The 17,423-nt window shown below is 36.2% G+C and overlaps 2 protein-coding genes across 4 annotated transcripts; one reads left to right on the forward strand and one right to left on the reverse strand.

Annotated features, from left to right (window-relative positions):
• The first annotated feature begins 7,355 nt into the window (after positions 1-7,355).
• LOC136209479 (heat stress transcription factor A-8) lies at positions 7,356-10,644 on the forward strand. 3 transcript variants are annotated; one of them, XR_010677544.1, is made up of 3 exons: positions 7,356-7,753; positions 9,102-10,149; positions 10,330-10,644. XR_010677544.1 is itself a non-coding variant. In XM_066000954.1 (2 exons), exons 1-2 carry the CDS (start codon positions 7,541-7,543, stop codon positions 10,062-10,064), a joined length of 1,176 nt encoding a protein of 391 aa, XP_065857026.1. In that variant the 5' UTR covers positions 7,356-7,540; the 3' UTR covers positions 10,065-10,266. The 3 variants fall into 3 exon arrangements, 1 of the variants encoding a protein (XP_065857026.1); XR_010677543.1 differs by having other exon boundaries at positions 10,349-10,644; XM_066000954.1 differs by lacking the exon at positions 10,330-10,644 and having other exon boundaries at positions 9,102-10,266.
• Positions 10,645-12,037: 1,393 nt separating this feature from the next.
• On the reverse strand, positions 12,038-14,622 carry LOC136209168 (vacuolar iron transporter 1-like). Its single transcript, XM_066000567.1, has 4 exons — positions 14,218-14,622; positions 14,056-14,141; positions 13,858-13,972; positions 12,038-12,551 (listed from the first exon to the last, which is right to left on the reverse strand). The coding sequence occupies exons 1-4, from the start codon at positions 14,439-14,441 to the stop codon at positions 12,254-12,256; spliced, it is 723 nt and encodes a 240-aa protein (XP_065856639.1). The 5' UTR covers positions 14,442-14,622; the 3' UTR covers positions 12,038-12,253.
• Between the last annotated feature and the right edge of the window lie 2,801 nt (positions 14,623-17,423).

Below are 17,423 nucleotides of genomic sequence, written 5' to 3' on the forward strand. Positions count from 1 at the left end.
CGGAGGGGGGCTGTTTACCCAAGCTCCACGATCAGACACAAACCCAGCCGCTCTAGCGAGACTATGAGCGACATGGTTCGCAGACCGTCTTATAAAATGAATTGAATAATTGTCTAACGAGTGTAATAAGGCATAACAATCGCCTAGAACAATTTCCAACGGAGAGTTTATGGTAGGGGTGCGTTTAAGAGTGTATATTAATAACTGTGAGTCTGATTCAACCACTACATTATTCCACGAGCTATTCTGAATCCACAATAACGTTTCACGACACGATAAGGCTTCCGCCAGGAAGGGGTCCTTAACGTAGCCGTTGAGGCCATTACCTGCTGCGATAAACCTATCAAAACTTCTGGCAACAAATCCATATGCTGTTGTTCTTGATTCAGCAAACAAGGCCCCGTCGAAATTGATCTTCAACTTACCCTGAGCAGGTTTAATCCACCGAGCTACAGCAGCAGGAGCCGACGCCAATTTACACCTTGTTTGCGCAGCAAACTAGCAGGCATACATCGAGGCAGCAGTTGCGTACAGAACCGCCGGTGCACCACAGCGTTTATTCCACATCACCTCGTTCCCGTTACTCCATAAAATCCAACTGATAGTAGCAGCTAGTCCCAACATTTCCACAAATTTGGTTGCCAGTAGATATACCCAAAATTCCGTAAGATTACTAAAATCTTCACTCATGTTTCCCATAGGTGAGTTGTCCCATACCTGACGTGCAAAACCACATGAGACTAATGCGTGAAAATTGTCTTCATCCACAGTCTTACAAATTGGACATGTCGTAGGGACCAGGATGTGTTTGTGCCTCAGTGTAGAAAGTGACGGCAAGCAATTAGACAATGCCCGCCATAGCAAATGCTTCGTTTTCGGAATTGCTGATATGCTCCACAGCCTTTGCCAACCTAGAGGCCCCGAGGTAGTACCTACAAACAGTGATATATTGAGTAATCTATATCTAGTTTTGACACAGTAGTTGCCCTTCGAATCTAGGCACCATCACCACCCATCCTCGATAGGTCATCTGCTGAGGGGTATTGCGATTATTTCCTTACAGTCCCGATCTGTAAATAGGCCACTAATCAGGTCAGTTTTCCATTCACGTCCATCTGTAATGCATAAATCCCTCACCACCCTCACATCCGTACCCGACAGTCGAGTACTCTCCACATACGGGTTCTCCGCATCACTAAGCCACGGATCGCGCCAAACATCAATTTGCTCGCCATTACCAACCATTCGTCTCGCCCCTGCAGTAACAATATGTTGCGCAGCCATGATGCTTCTCCATATGAAGCTCGGGTTAGCCGTCATCTCTGCCTCTAGAAAGGTAGTGTTTGGATAATATCGGGCTTTAAACATACAGGCAACCAGAGATTCATTCTTGTGTAACAATCGCCAACCTTGCTTTGCCAAGAGTGCCAGATTGAAATAACAGAGCTTCTTGAAACCCATTCCACCAAATTTCTTTGGTCTACACAGACTATCCCACTTGAGCCAATAGACTCCTCTACCACCCTTACCTGTCGAACCCCACCAGAAAGAGTTCATCATCTTCTCTAAATCTGCGCACAGTATGTGTGGAAGAAGAAATAAGCTCATGACATATGATGACAAGGATTGAAGTACCGACTTAATGTAAGACTTCCTTGCCTGCCTTAGACAAGAGTTTAGATTGCCAACTGTGGATTTTAGCTTTCACCATATCCTCCACGTATCTAAACACATCCATCCTGCTACGCCCAACTATGCTTGGTAGCCCCAAGTATTTCCCCGGCGTCTCAAGCATTGATACCCCCAGGTCTAAGCTCACAGTGTTCTTAATTCCCTCTGTGCAATTACGGCTAAAAGATATAGATGATTTAGAGTAGTTTACCTTATGTCCGGAGGCTCTCTCATAGCGTATTAGACATTCCTTCACCTCTCTACTCTCCTTTGTCGTTGCTCTGAAGAACAGGTAGCTATCATCCGCGAAGAATAGGTGTGAAATAGGTGGTGCACCTCTCGCTACCTTACACCCATGTATTTGGCCCCCTGATTCCAGTTGAGATAGGGATGCAGAAAGCCCCTCTGCACAGATTAGAAACAAAAAGGGGGAGATCGTATCCCCTTATCTGAGCCCTCTGCTAGGTGTAATAGGCCCGATAATATGGTCCCCACTTGCTATGTGGTATACTGGTTTGGTGACACATTGCATGACTAGTGAAACCCATTCTGGTGCAAAGCCCATTTTAACCATCATTTGTCGAAGGAAATCCCACTCCACTCGGTCATATGCATTTGCATGGGTAACTTTAGTGAAGCAAAGCCCATTTTCCCTTGTGTTTTCCTATTGAGATAGTGATTTACCTCAAAGGCCAGCATAACATTGTCTGACAGTAGCCTTCCTGGTATAAAGGCACTTTGATTCTGAGAAATGATGTGCTCCATAGCATTACGGAGCCTGGTGGCAAGGACCTTAGACATAATTTTGTAAATTACATTACACAACGCTATAGGTCTGAGGTCAATAGCCTGGGCTGGTACAGCTTTTTTAGGAATCAATACCAAGGTGATATCATTGATATTATCTGGAATCGTACCTGCATTAAGCCATTTGAGACATTCATTAGTCACTTCAGTACCCACTAAACTCTAGTTATTCTGGTAGAAGCCCGGGTTGAAGCCATCCGGACCCGGGCTTTTATCTGGATGCATGGCAAACACCACAACACACACTTCCTCTGCCGCGAATGGTGCTAATAATGATAAATTCTGGCTATGCGATACTCTTGACCTGACCGTTTCAATCACAGGCTCAGCTACACACCCTTCCGATGTGAACAAGTTACTGTAGTAATCCAGAAGTAGCTGCTCCAAACCAGACTCCCAATCAACCCATACGCCTACACTGTTTAGGAGGCGAGTCAAACAATTCTTCCTCTTCCTGTTAATAGCTGCTGTGTGGAAGAATTTGGAGTTCGAATCTCCTGCTTGAAGCCAAACCTTTTTGGCCCTTTGTTTCCAACATACAAATTCACTTTTAAAAAACTATCAACAATTATATCAATTCATAATTTTAAATTATATTAAACTAATAAAATTATTATTTTTAAAGGTTAGAGTTTATAAATTAGGAATTCATAATATCAGGGCCGTCTTAAAAAATTTGGGGTCCCTATGCTAAATTTTTCTTAAACCCTTAATAATTAATATAATTTTGTATTAAGGTTGTAAATTTTGAACGGTTGAATATCTAAATCACATACGCATTCAATATAGTGAAAAAATGTAAATAAATCTTATTACATTATGTTATTATTATTTTTAATTTAAACTAATATCTATATATTTTACTAAGTACATCTTAAAATTTGGAGCCCTTATAATTTTGAAGCCCTGTGCGGAAGCGCTCATTGCACACCCTTATCTACTCCCCTACATAATATATTGCGTAGAGTTTTGGATTTGTGGATTGAGGTTTAATTTTTGTAAATTAGATATAAAAATATATTTTATTTATTATATATAGAAAATAATAATATATTAAGATTTGAATTTAATAATATGATTTAGTTGCCATTTTATAGTGAATTATGCTATGTAAAAACGAAACACAATTGAGCCATATACAATCCATCTGTAAATCCATTACCAAATATGTTATCCAAAGCCCAATACATTTTTCAAACGGTGAGTTACAAAAGTTCAATATTTATAATTATAAGTGTCTTTTAAGAATCCATTATAAGCCCAATCCATTATAAGTGTCTTCTCTTTGTCTTTTCCCCTTTCTAATCTTTTTTTCCATTTTTCTGGCATGTTCTATTATATTAAGCATTGGATTTGTTTTTTTTACCATGTTTTACTAATCTTCTTACCAACTATTATGTTTGTTCCAAATCCTATAATTTCCACGTCATCGGAAACAACACAGGTTCGTCCTTGGCTGGAATTTTTTATTTTAACTCTCTAATAACCAAATCTTTCATGTTGCCTTCTTTCATTTTTTTCAAATTCTTATAGAATCAGGATCATTATGGTTTACCAATTTGATAGCGGTTCACCAATTTATCACGATTCTGACTGGGTTAATATTGTTGACCTTTATACATACAACCGGATCAGATGTATAATTAGTTCGCGGTTGAACTGGCCGGTTTGGTCTGTTTTTAAAACACCACATATTATTGAGTCATTCTTCCACTCTCTTTGTGGTAACTTTTTCATTTTCTTTCTTGATAAAGTGTTTATAAAGTGTTTCATTAATTCCATGAATTTATTTCAAATGATCTAGTAATTTTTTTAAATTAATAACTTATTACATTCCTAAATTTATATAGGAGTAATTTATTGACCTCATAAACTTATTTAAAATGATATACATTTCAATTTGTTTAAATCTCTTTTGTTTTGCCACATGGATTTAAAAGTTTAATCATATCAGTTTAAGCAAATTTAAGTAACTAATGACATACTTTATAAGTTTAGGGGCATCGAGTTTTTTCGACTAAATCCAAGGAGCTCATGATGTATTAAGCATTTTTTCTTTCCAAATAAAATAAAGTATTTGTACATGTAATTAGTAGCAGTTAAATATAATCAGGTTGGCCAATGCTTAGACCAGTAGTGCATCTTCCTAGAGTTGAGGATTGGAAGGACTATAAAACTATTTAGTATACCCAATATTTACATGTAGAATAAAAAAAATATATACCATTCAGCCCAATCCAAAATAATTAATATTTTAAATTTAAACCCCAGTCCAACTCTCCATTAAATATGCGTAAGCCTAACTAGTAATTTTAACTTATTCTATTTCTAATATTTCTCAAAGAAAGAAACCCATCAACCAATAAGGACAACGTTCTAAAAAACGCAACTCTTGAGTTCTTCTCGCGCTTCAACTTAATGTTGTCTTTTTCAATTTTTTGTTTCAATCTCTAGTTCTCCTACTTCGGCAATTACTTGCCATAGCTTCCACTGCCCCATCAACATTCAGATATTTGATCTGAATGGCCACTCTTTGGAACCGTTCAGCTCACTCCTTCAAAGACTCGCTAGGCTCTTGTACCAAATAGTTAAGATCTTGCACTGTTTTACTTTCAGGAATAGAGGTGATAAAATGATCTGAAAATTCCTTAGGTATTTGCTTGAAAGATCTAATAGATCCTGACAAGAGTTGGTCATACCAGTAAGCGACTGAATCCCTCAATGTCGTTGAAAATAACCGACACATGAGTGCGCACGTCGCTGTTGTGGTTTGTCGAGCTCTTAATAAATTCTTTACATAAAAGGTTAGATCAGTCATGTCATTGTAATCTTTGAGCAATGGGTACTTGAAACCTCTTGGCACCGACTGACTCATTATTTCAGCACTCAAGGGTGTATCCACGTTTGTGGTCTCTGGCATCCTGAACTCTAGCCGCTCATCCTTTATCATGTGTCGAAGCTAACTCTTGATGAGATTATAGACTTCCTCGTTTAAGGAGGATTCACCTTCTTTTTGCTTCGACTGCTTGTGATCGCAATACTCAGGAGATCTACTAACCTCCAACTTCTTATTATGGGCCTCATAATAATGAATCAGAGATTCGATGGAATCATGACGAACGCCCCTACACCGTTTTGGGGATCTAGATTCTCTCTGCTTTGGAACATGCTTGTTAGGCGAAGGTGAATGATGACACCTTATATGCGGGCTTTTCGGTCTTTCCTTTGATCTTCCTCTAAACACCTCAGGCTGAGACTCCTCAGAAAATCCTCGCTTCCAGGGGGACATGTTGGTGCAACATGATGTTCCGTAGAACAAGCAACTAACCCTCTTCCATCACCATATCTTCTAGCATCTCTTGCTTCCTTAAGCCCCAGATGCATAACTTCCAGTTGTGTAGCATGCTCCGTCCGGAGAATGTTCATGGATTCTTGAACAGATCTCATGTTATATATCAGTCATCTGGTTAGCCCGTCCATAAAACTGTGCTGCTCAGGATCTAATGATCCTAAGCAAGCATGAATTCGTTGGTCCAAATTTGGTGTAACTATCAGTGACGAAAGTGGATGATTACGGGAATCAATCAAGCCACGATGAAATGCCGAAGAAGTTCCGGGAATATCTTCAACCCGTTGATTGAGTTGAATTACCGGCTGAGTGATAGATTGTATCGCATGCTGAATGGCATGATTAACGACTGAACTTTGAACTTGAACTATCTTTTCACAAAAAGCGCTCCACGCTTACCGCACCAAATGGTGTCATTCTTTTTGTAATTTGTCTTCTGACTGTTTCCGATGATCCGAATCAGTGAACAATCGTTAGAAAAGGGGTCGGAGGTCCGATGAACTCTCTCTGATGCTAAAGTCAGTAGATATTTGGGGAAATACTAAAGTAACTTTGAGCAATAAAATAAAGAGTTGAGTTTAGAAGTGATGTACATGTGACAGCTGAGTCTTAAGCTATTTATAGGCAAAATGTTGTGTAGCTGAATACGTGACGTTATTTGATTGTCCTATATTTCTGTTCTGAAATACGTGTGAGCTTGGGGAGTATGTCTTTGAAATCCAGCGTTTTCATTGATCCACGTGTCATCCTTAGGCAGCTCCCGAAGAGATGTTATTTAAGCGAAGGTCAGTACTTGACCGAAACAGGGTTTGTTCATGGGCCTTAATAAGAATATGCCCAAGTGTTGACTTCGGTATAAAGCTTAAAATGCTTTGACTTACGACCTAATTAAATGATACGGTATATATAATTTTAATTGAATTTATATAACAATTTGTTGATCAACAAATAAAAAATACAAAAATATAGGCCCTGTTTGGGAATTAGCTGTTAGCTGATTACATTAGCTGATTTGACTAGCTGTTTGTGTAGACCTGTTTGATAAAAATTAGCTGATTGATAATAGCGGTTTGTGCAAAAAGCCGAATAAGGGCATTTTTTTTAATATATAAAAATATACATAAAATAATTAGGGTTAAAAAAATCCATTAATTTTAATATTGCAAAACGCTAATTGAAAAAGCTCCTAAAATGAGCTTTTTCTAAATTAGCGTTTCTCATCCCAAAACTCTCTCCCCAAACCTCTCTCCACTAAACACTTCAATCAACGGTTTCAGTGGTCAAACCGTTAAAGTTGGTCAAAACCACTCTTTTTATCTTAAAAGTTATTTACCAAAAGTGAGCTAAAGCGTTATTAACGTTTTTTACAACATCCTGAACTCCACTCTTTTTTTCCCCAATGAGGTTAAAAGACTTTGGTTAAACGGACCGACTGAATGGGTCAACTTTTTTTTTTTTTTTTTTTTTTTGTGAGGCGTTTCAAACTCAAAAGTGTGAGACCCAAAACCAAGCAAACAAAATCGCACAATTAATCGGATTCTTGTTTGTTTGTATTCTTTTCTTTGATATTTCTTCCATACAGTGTATATACGAATACATGTACCATTACTTGACTGCAAAGACTTCCAAATTCCATTGAAGATATCGTCTTTCCCTTCCCAAATCCCTCATCTTTCTTTCTTTTTTCCTGGATTTTTCCTCGATTCGCATGCGATGGTGAAATCTGGAGAGACTCTGCCTGTGGCTCCGTTTCTAAAGAAATGCTATGAAATGTTGGATGATGACTCCACCGATTCGATAATCTCATGGAGCCACACCGGTGACAGCTTCATAATATGGGATATGCCTCAATTTTCGGCTCAGTTGCTGCCCAAGTACTTCAAGCACAACAATTCTTCTAGTTTCATCAGGCAACTCAATATCTATGTGAGTTCCGCTAGATTTTCTTTTCTTCCTTGAATTTAAAATCTTAGTTACTGTTTTATGCTAGGTGTTCATTCTTCTATTTATCGGTCGTTCATTAGTTTCTAATTTAGGTGTTAACATATGACTTAGAGGTTGAATTCCATTTTGTATTAGATAGAGTCGGCATATATCTCACAAATTTTTAGTTTCACCTTCATTGTTTAAGTTTCTTGGGACCAAAACGGGAGGAGCAGATTGTGACTGAAACTTTGCAAATTCAAAGTGTAATAATTGAGTTCGTTGAGTGTTGAGCAACAATTTTTAACTAGAATGGATTTCGTGACCAGATATCATAAAGTTGTCATTGTCTTATTCTGCCTAGCGCTTAGAATCTGTGGCCTGAGGATATTAATACAAGAAGTATATTGTCTTGCAATTGTTGTTTAGCTAGATTGTTTGGAGCTTTCGCTGAGTATCAGTCGCGACAATGCCCTTGTGTATAGATCAATTCTCTGTGGAACTAACTTGGTCTGGGTCATGGATTGATAAAGATCTTACTGATTGCTTGATCTCTACCTTCTGTGTTTTAGAATATTGATCTTGTTAGTCTTTTTTTTTTTTTTATTATTATTCTTTCATACTTTGTTTAATGATAGTTTTTTTTTATACTGTTTTGTTTTGAAAGAAGGATTGTTTGCTTGTATGATGTCCCTGGGACTGGGAGAACCAGGTTAGAGGATGAAATAGGTAAAGAAGTGTAAAATCTTTCTAAACTGTCATCTAGTCGTTGGCTGCAATTGTGTTGCAGACCCCGTCCTCTAAACTGTCTTTACTTGCATCTAGTGATGCTAGATTTCTATTGCCTGCTATTTGTTTTAGTATCTTTTATATGATATTATAGTTCATTAAGCATTTGATTTGGCAAATGTTATATACATAAAATAGGATTTATCTATTTAAACTTATTAGTTTAACTTTTGCCAGACTCCCTCCTCCCTTTCTGGATGCTAATTTTCGTACTAGGTATCAGCTTAGTGGCTTTATTTCCATTTATTCAGTTTCGCTGACTGGGAAGTCTTCATTTGGGGATTTTACTGTGTGCTACATTAATTTTCTTATGGAATTGACATATTGATTTGCGATTGAACATTTAATTAGGTTGTGTCCTGCTAAGACATTGCATGTTGCATCCACTCTTGCATTTCTTCAAGCTTGTTATTTGTTAGTAAAATTTCTTGTGTGATTCGTGAGGCTTAGAAATTTCGGTAGTGGAGAATTTTTGTTTAAATCCATTTAGTTTCTCCTTTTGATTGTATATGTGAAACATAATGCTAGAATGCGAGAGTTAGTGATGGTAAATATTTTTCAGGGCTTCAGAAAAGTTGATACAGATCGCTGGGAATTTGCAAATGATGGTTTTATCCAAGGCAAAATACATCTGCTAAAGAATATCTCCAGGAGGAAAAACTCTCAAGTTACAGAAAATCGAAAATTTTCACAGCAGCAGGAGAGCTCAGGTGAGCCTGGTGACAAAAATGAAAATGAGGGGATATGGAAGGAAATAGAGAATCTGAAGACTGACAAAAATGCACTGATGCAGGAGCTAGTTAAACTTAGGCAGTGCCAGGAAAATGCAGACAATAAGTTGCTCCTTTTGAAAGATCGTGTCCAAGGAATGGAAAAAAATCAGCAGCAGATGCTATCATTCTTAGTTATGGTTGTCCAAAGCCCAGGATTTCTGATTCAGCTGCTTAATCCAAAAGAGAACAACTGGCGGATGGCTGAGCCAGGAAGCATAATAGAAGAAGATGAAGAAGAAGAACAATTGGCTTCTGATGGAATGATAGTAAGGTACCAGCCACCAGCGGAAGAGATGACTACACCTATGGTTACAGAAATACCACAAGAATCTGACCCTTTTTATGACGGAATAAAAGATCCTGTTATAAGTCCTGATTTTGTGAAATTCCTTATGGATGAAAATTTCTCTTTTGAAAACCATGCCTCACTTGTTCTACCAGAAATCCCAGATGAAAGTACGTGGGAGCAGATCTTTATGGCGAGTCATTTCTTGCAGAATGTTGATGATAGAAATCAAGATGGTGAAGTGCCTAATACTGACAAGGAGATTGAAACAGCAGAACCTGGGACTCAAGTTGATCCATTGAACGACTCCAAAAATTCCGGATATTCAATGGAGCGAGTAGATAAATTTCAGAGCTTGGGGGGGAAATCTATTTGCCATGAGCCGCATTCGGAAAAGGCACAGAATCTGGAAATTGTAACCAAGCAGATGGCACGTTTGGCATCTGAAACCAACCAAGAAAAATGAATATAATTAGAAGTAGTTTTAAAATAGTTATATAGGCATCTTTTGCTCTGATCCATTGCACAGGCCAATTTTGTACCAAAACCATGTAAGTTGGTTCACACTTGTGCTTATCATACCATTATTCTACAAAATTTGCGAGAGGGCATGAATCATTTCACCAATTGCTATAATAAACAATAGGGTCATCGTTATCTTTTGGATACCTGGGATTAATTTTGTGGATCCTGTTACCTTGTGCTGATGTTTCTATTTGTTTCATTAATAGATATTTGGTGTGCTGGCAGGATCTTGTTTCCGAACACTCACGGCTGGGACGATGGCATGGCATGGCATGAGAGTTTTTGTTGCATGAAAATGAAGTCTTTTTGCAGTGGACGTATAACAATTTGTAGTTATTAGTGATAGGTGAAATGAGATTTATGAAACAAAAGATGTATTGTATTCTCTGCACTACTCTGTGGTGCAAGTGCAGCTGCGTATTGATGTTTGCCAATTGCCATAGTTTGTCCATCATGTTTATGTATGAGATAATATGTTGGACTGCAGATAGTATGGATTCTGATAAAGTTTATTTGAAGTTTTTAGTTTCTTAGGGGTGGCAATCCCCACAGGTGACAAGGAATCTCATCACCCAAAAAAAACCCTTAAGAATGATTATTGAAACTGATGTGAAACAACAAGGCTAGTTAATTCGAAAATCCAATGTCAGAAGCGTCAAATCTAGAAAAGAATTAGGAGAAGAGAAAGGGAGAGAATATGAGAATAGAGTAGGAAGAAGATGATTGTTTGTATTAAACCGTTGTTAAGGAGGAAGAATTAAAAATGAGCTTCAACAGCCTCTTAGTGGCTCATCAAATCACTAAGAGCCTTTCTATCATCTCTATTAATAGTCATGTCAGTTCATGAACAGTCTTGTTCGTTCATGAATAGTCGTGTTCATTCGAGAACAGACATGTCCATTCAAGTTTTGTTCTACTCCGGTGATAGCTATTATACACTCGGTAAGAGTTCGCTTAAGGAAACTGCTAATACATGCCTCAGATTTGTCTAAACTCATTCCTTTTAATTTATTATTTACTGATCATGTTTTCTTTCTGTGTTTATTTGTTTTTTGTTTAATCATTTTCTAACAATCGCAAAAAGGACTATTATCCTAATTAGTAAATTCGACAGGTTAATCTATCCATTTAGCGGAGTTGATGATAAAATGGTTTGTGAAAGAAATTAAATAAACAACTATCTACTTAAAGAGTAAACAGAACAAGTCGCAGGGTGGATTGTGATTCAACATAGGTTACAACCTAGGATAGGGAATTCATTGATTAATTCCTAAGTATGGGTTTAAGGATTCCAGGTTTATGTTCTACTAGAAAAGAATTAGGAGAAGAGAAAGGGAGAGAATATACTCCCACAACTTCTTAGTTTGGCTCTTAAGTTAAAATTTGAGGAGGAAGAATTAAAAATGAGCTTCAACAGCCTCTTAGTGGCTCATCAAATCACTAAGAGCCTCTCTATCATCTCTATTAATAGAGAGTTTCTCTCCACCTTTTAGTGACTCTTAATTCATTTTTTATTAATAATTTATTATTGAGAAGTCTTTCTCTTTTCACTATTGGTAGATACAACAATAATTAATAATTTTATGAGTATATGTAACACTCGACAACTAGATTTGATTACAAAGACCCGATCTCAGTCTTCAACAACCAAGAATTAAAGCCGGTCGTTCAATTGTGACAAAAGAATGCAAAACAAGGTCGCAAAGACCCAATGCTCTAAAAAACGGGAAATTATTAGAATCACCTGATTCTTCATGTCAAATGGAGGACCGCATATATATATATTTTGATATGTATAACATGAACAATAGTGAAGTTTTCTAAATGATTTGGGGATTAAGCAAGAATATGTAAATCTGCAAGTTCCAAATATTGCCTGGAATTGCAAAATATTGTCTCATGTTAGGAATGATGTGAAAAGAAAAAATGGAACTACCGTTGGTTTGATCCCGGTAAGTGGGTACATAGGCAGACATTGTCAAAATGGTGCAAATGGATAACACAATTTTAAGTTCTTGCTCTGGATAATCACAATCTCTATTTTTTTTTTTAAACCTACATGTTGTTCTCCAATTGCTATCCAAAAACAAGCCCTAAGAAAATAAAATTCAACAGTGAGATAAAAGAAGACTATGGGTGGACAGCCTTAGCCATGGAAAAGGCAGCAGCAGAAGCAATGGCGCCAATAAGGGCAGTCTGGAAGGCACTCTTAAATGGGTTGTTGCCTGTAAAGTAGGCTTTGACATAGCCGAAGATGAGCAACGCCATGATGGTTAAGATGACTGAACCCAACACAGCATCCTGAGCTCTTGGAATGAACATGTAAGGAACCAGTGGTACTACACCACCTATTATGTATGATATCGCAATCGTTAATGCACTTTGTAACGCTCTTCTTGGGTCTGGCTTATCTAATCCCAGTTCAAACCTGCACACAATCCCATCACTATTTCTTCAAACCTTATATCATATATAATATACATGGTTGTAAAAAACACTAGGCCCTAGTCGATCGGACAACACCTTCGAGGATTAATAGGGGTTAATCAGATTTGTACTTTTCTATTTTTTTAGTTGTTAATGAACAAATTGTTATATAAATTCAAGTGTAATTAATTTATTAGTCCCTATATTTTAACAAAACACACTCTTTAGTCCCTGCATTTTCAAAAACACATGGTAAGGTCTCTAACCTTTTTCTCGGTGAACTATTTAGATTTTTTACCGTTTATAAATTCGGAAATGACTAAATTACCCTTTACTATTTACCTTATGCTTACGAATTTGAACGATTAAGAAGAAAATCAAGAAGAAGAACACTCAAAGTTGATTTCAGATACAGTAGAGTTTAAAGGAAAGGAAAATAAAGGAAAAGAAGAACGCAAATCCAAATTGACTAACAGAATCTTCATGAGAGTCTAACCGCAGGGACTAAATAGTTCACCGAGAAAAGCGTTAGGGACTAAACAGTTCATCGAGAAAAAAGTTAGAAACTTTACATGCGTTTTTTAAAATACAAGGACTAAACATTGTGTTTCATCAAAACATAAAGACTAATAAATTAATTACCCTAAATTCAATTCAAATATTTATTATACTATTTAAGAGTAATAATATAAAATGATTTAATATAGAAAAAGACGTATATTTGTAACATATATATTTAAAAATATGCAAATATTAACATTTCAATAATAATATTATTAAAACAACTCAAACAAATAAAATATAATGTTCACAAGTAATAATTCACCAAAACCTATGGAACAATTTCTTTAAATTCTTAAAGCACATCACAATTAAAAAAAATATCTCGAAATAATAAACACAACGTCCAAGCGGCATATGCAGAACCCAAGCTGTTAAAAATCGCTAAAAGGGCAATAAAACGCTTAGAGGGATTAGTTATAGAAAATCTAAATTGATTCTCGATTTCGAGCCTCCGTCTATGTTGCACAGATACGGACACAAAGAAACATTATTTATTTTCAAAAACATACCAAATAAAAAATTAGTATTTATGGTCTACAAAACTAAATAGAAATACAAATAATTAGAAAATTTGAAAGAAAAAGTATAATGAATTAAGAAATTATAGTTAAAATAAGTTTCAATTAGGTGGAATTGTATTGTGTTGTTGGTGGAGGATAAAAAAAAACGTCCTTGGAAATGTTTTTGAAACGGACATATGTAAGGTTTAAAGGATGGGAAATTAAAAGTGAAAAAAAGCTTACTTCATCATGAAATCAAGCCATGCTTGAGGCCTCTTCCTAAGAGCATTAACTACAGGCTCATATTCATGTGGCTGTATTCCATATTCTGCTAATATCTCTGCTATCTCTGCCGCCTCTGCATTTTTCACATCAAATTACACTCTTTTTTTCTCAATTTCCATCCAAACATACAAACATACAAATTTAGCTTCAAGGAACCTGTATCAGGAACTGTGTTGATCTCTTCTTGTTCTCTCTTTAGTTCCCTCTCATAATGATCTGCCTCGCTCTTAGCAGCTAGATACCTACGCGGATCACTCGCTTTATTAACTACTCACTATTTACAAATACAGGAAAACAGAACAAACAATTGACAAATACCCTCCGAGTCCCATGGATATAGCACCGGCGGCTACTTCTGCAACACCGGCAGTGAGGACGATTGAAGAAGTGGCATTGGCCCCGGACAAACCGGCGGCGAGGGCGAAAGGGACAGTCAGACCATCAGATACACCGATGATGATATCACGAACAATCTCTCCGGCGGTGAAGTGCCGCTCCTTGTGGTGGTCGAGCAGGGTCTGCTTGTCTGGAAGCCGATCCATTCAGATTTGATTTGATTTGAGCGTAACAAACCGAGCGACAGATGCGGCAAAGAGAGATTCTGAATAAATTAGAGATTGTGTCGTAACCTAAATTAATGAAATTATTTGTTGTGGCAGTCACCAGACTAGACTGAGGAGATGCGGTGGCCTATGTTCCACTGGAAGCAACTGTTTGGTATATTCTGTGTTCGCATGCCGATTTTTGCCTTATTTTCCGCACGTGAATCTCAGACAAATTTCATATTTTCTTTCCTTCTCACTTTTAATTTAAATACTAACGAACACGTCTTTTTTATGAATAGTCGTGTCAATTCGTAAACAGTCGTATCAGTTCGTGAACAGTCATATTCTTTCGTTAACAGTTGTATCTGTCTGTGAATAGTCATATTCGTTCGTAAACAGACATGTCGTTTTGAGTTCTATTTATACAGAATGGAACTGTCGTATTCACGGACTAGAAAAAATAAAAATACTCTCTGACATTTTTTGTTCTATTTTTCTACTTCGATGGTAACGAATTTATATACAGTAAGAGTTCGCTTGCGTAATCTACTGTATCCTGAGAGACGATTGTAACTAGCGATGAAATGTGTTTTAAGGAGACTACTAATATAGAGATATTACAGTCCATGTCAAATAGTACAGTTTCTGATTTTAAGGTAAGCTGAAAACTTAATTGATGATTTTTGTTTAACTTAAAGACCTAATTGATTATTTTGATAGTTTAAGATTCAAATTGACGTTAAAGTTTTAATTTTAAGTTTAAATTAGTGTTGTCTAATAATTTATTAAAAAACAAAAATAAACCTAATTTCTAACTTTCAAAATAATTTTTTAATGAATATTTATAATAAATATTTTTACATAAATATTTTTTTAGGATACATAAATATTATTTAATATAATAAATATTTATAAAAATAATAAATATTACTTTCCATATACTTAAAAACTATATTTTTTAACTAAAAAATATTTTTTTTATATAAGAATTAGCAGCGGCTTCCATAAACCACTGCCATGGATTCCTACAACCATTCATTCCATTACGACGACTTTTACCACCGTAATGGGATAAATCAATAAAAATTATCTATCCATTATGGTGCATTGAGCACCGTAATGGTACTATTTTTAACTGTGGGTTAAAAACAACCCTTTGTGAAGAAATAATTCCTAACTATTCCTATATTACGAATTATTTCATTTATTAGCACCGTGTTTTACCCTTCTTAATCTACCCTTCTATAGTTTGGTATCAGATTGTGCGTGTTTTACCAGGAAGAATAGTACATTCAAACGCCCGTCTAAACAAATATTACCTCTATTTAATGATTTTATTTTTTGAAAAAAATAATAATGATGAGATGTAAACAATAACATTTTCAATTTAACATCTCTTTATTTACTAGAAACGTAATAATTGCTGAAATATTAAACATTAGCCCTCTCCATATAAATATACATGAATATCAAATTTTACTATATTCATAAGAGAGATGGGTGACCGGTATAGAGACCAATTAATGCAACAGATATTTGGATCATCATATGACGATAGCGACGATGATAACACAGACCTGCATAATGAAGTAGACGATGATAGCGACGACTTTAATGAAGAAGTATCTGACGTTTCAGTTGAGCGTAATACCATTAATGAAAAAGCAGGTAGGTCTGATAACAAAATACAGACGTGGAACATGATCCACAAATAAGAATGTCATGTCTGACTTTTATAAAATTTGACTGATGCATAGTTTCAAAGGTTTTTATGTTATAATGTCATTGTCCAAGAAAGAAAAATAAGGCGAAGATAAGTATATGGCGTTAAGTTCTGACAGAGGGAGGAAAAGAGCAGCTCATGAAAAAAAAAAGTGTAGGTTGCAAAGCTGAAATCAGTGTTGCATTTGAAAATGGTTGTTGGATAGGTAAAAGTTGAATTGATGACCATAGCCAGGGATTGCATCTAGAATTGAGAAGAATGATGCATAGTGAAAGAACTTTTACTATCCACACGAAGCGTCAATTGAAACCAATGGTATAACAGAGTTAAGGGTATCTAAGAGGATTAGAATGATGCAAATTGAGAGTAATGGACTAGAAAACTTTGGTTGCTTACCAAGAGATTGCAGAAATTTCATTGATAGTAACATGAAGCGAAGGCTTGATGTGAATGCAATAAGCAAAGTGCTCTACAATTTGAAAAAGAAAGATTTTGATTTTTTTATTTAATCAATATAGATGATAAAGGAATACTGAAGGATGTTTTGTGGATTCATTGCTCAAAGGTATCATACTTCAACACAATCCTTTTAGGACCCTTTACGCAAACACCAATACTGGCCCCTTCTTTATTGGAACTTCCATCCATAAAAAATTCCCATACGTCCTTGGGTACTGGGATTGTAACTTTGTCACAAGCAATCTCAATTAAGAAGTCAACTAATACATGAGCTTTGAATGATTTTAGGGTTCGAATGTGACATCGAACTCTGTTAACTTCATCGCCCATTCAGAAATTCTTTCTAATGATTCCGGCCTTTGCACTTCACTAGAGTGTCCCTTCATAATGATAGAGTGACATTGAAAACAATGCCAGAGATCACAACTCCATAAGTGTTATCATCGTAATTTATAGTATTTATAGTATTTAATTACTAGTTATTTTGTACCATTTTAATAAATTGTAATAATGGTTTTTGTATATTTTCTTCATTTTATATATCTAAGCCACTTTGTATGTTTTCTATGCACTTTCGCAAGGTTTTCAGCAAAAATAACCAAGTCGGGGCTTAAGACGACAACTCGGGAGTAAAAAGGAACAGAAGAAAGGAGTTTTAGTGACACCCAGCGTGCACCTCGTCGCGGATGGGTGCTGTAAGATAGAAGTCCAATTATTCACACTAGGACAGATTTGACACATTTTCGTATTTTCAACGTATCTCCCTCATACAGACTCGGATTGAGGCGATTCAAAAT

The sequence above is a fragment of the Euphorbia lathyris genome, chromosome 10 (assembly GCF_963576675.1).
Source record: "Euphorbia lathyris chromosome 10, ddEupLath1.1, whole genome shotgun sequence".
Lineage (NCBI taxonomy): Eukaryota > Viridiplantae > Streptophyta > Magnoliopsida > Malpighiales > Euphorbiaceae > Euphorbia > Euphorbia lathyris.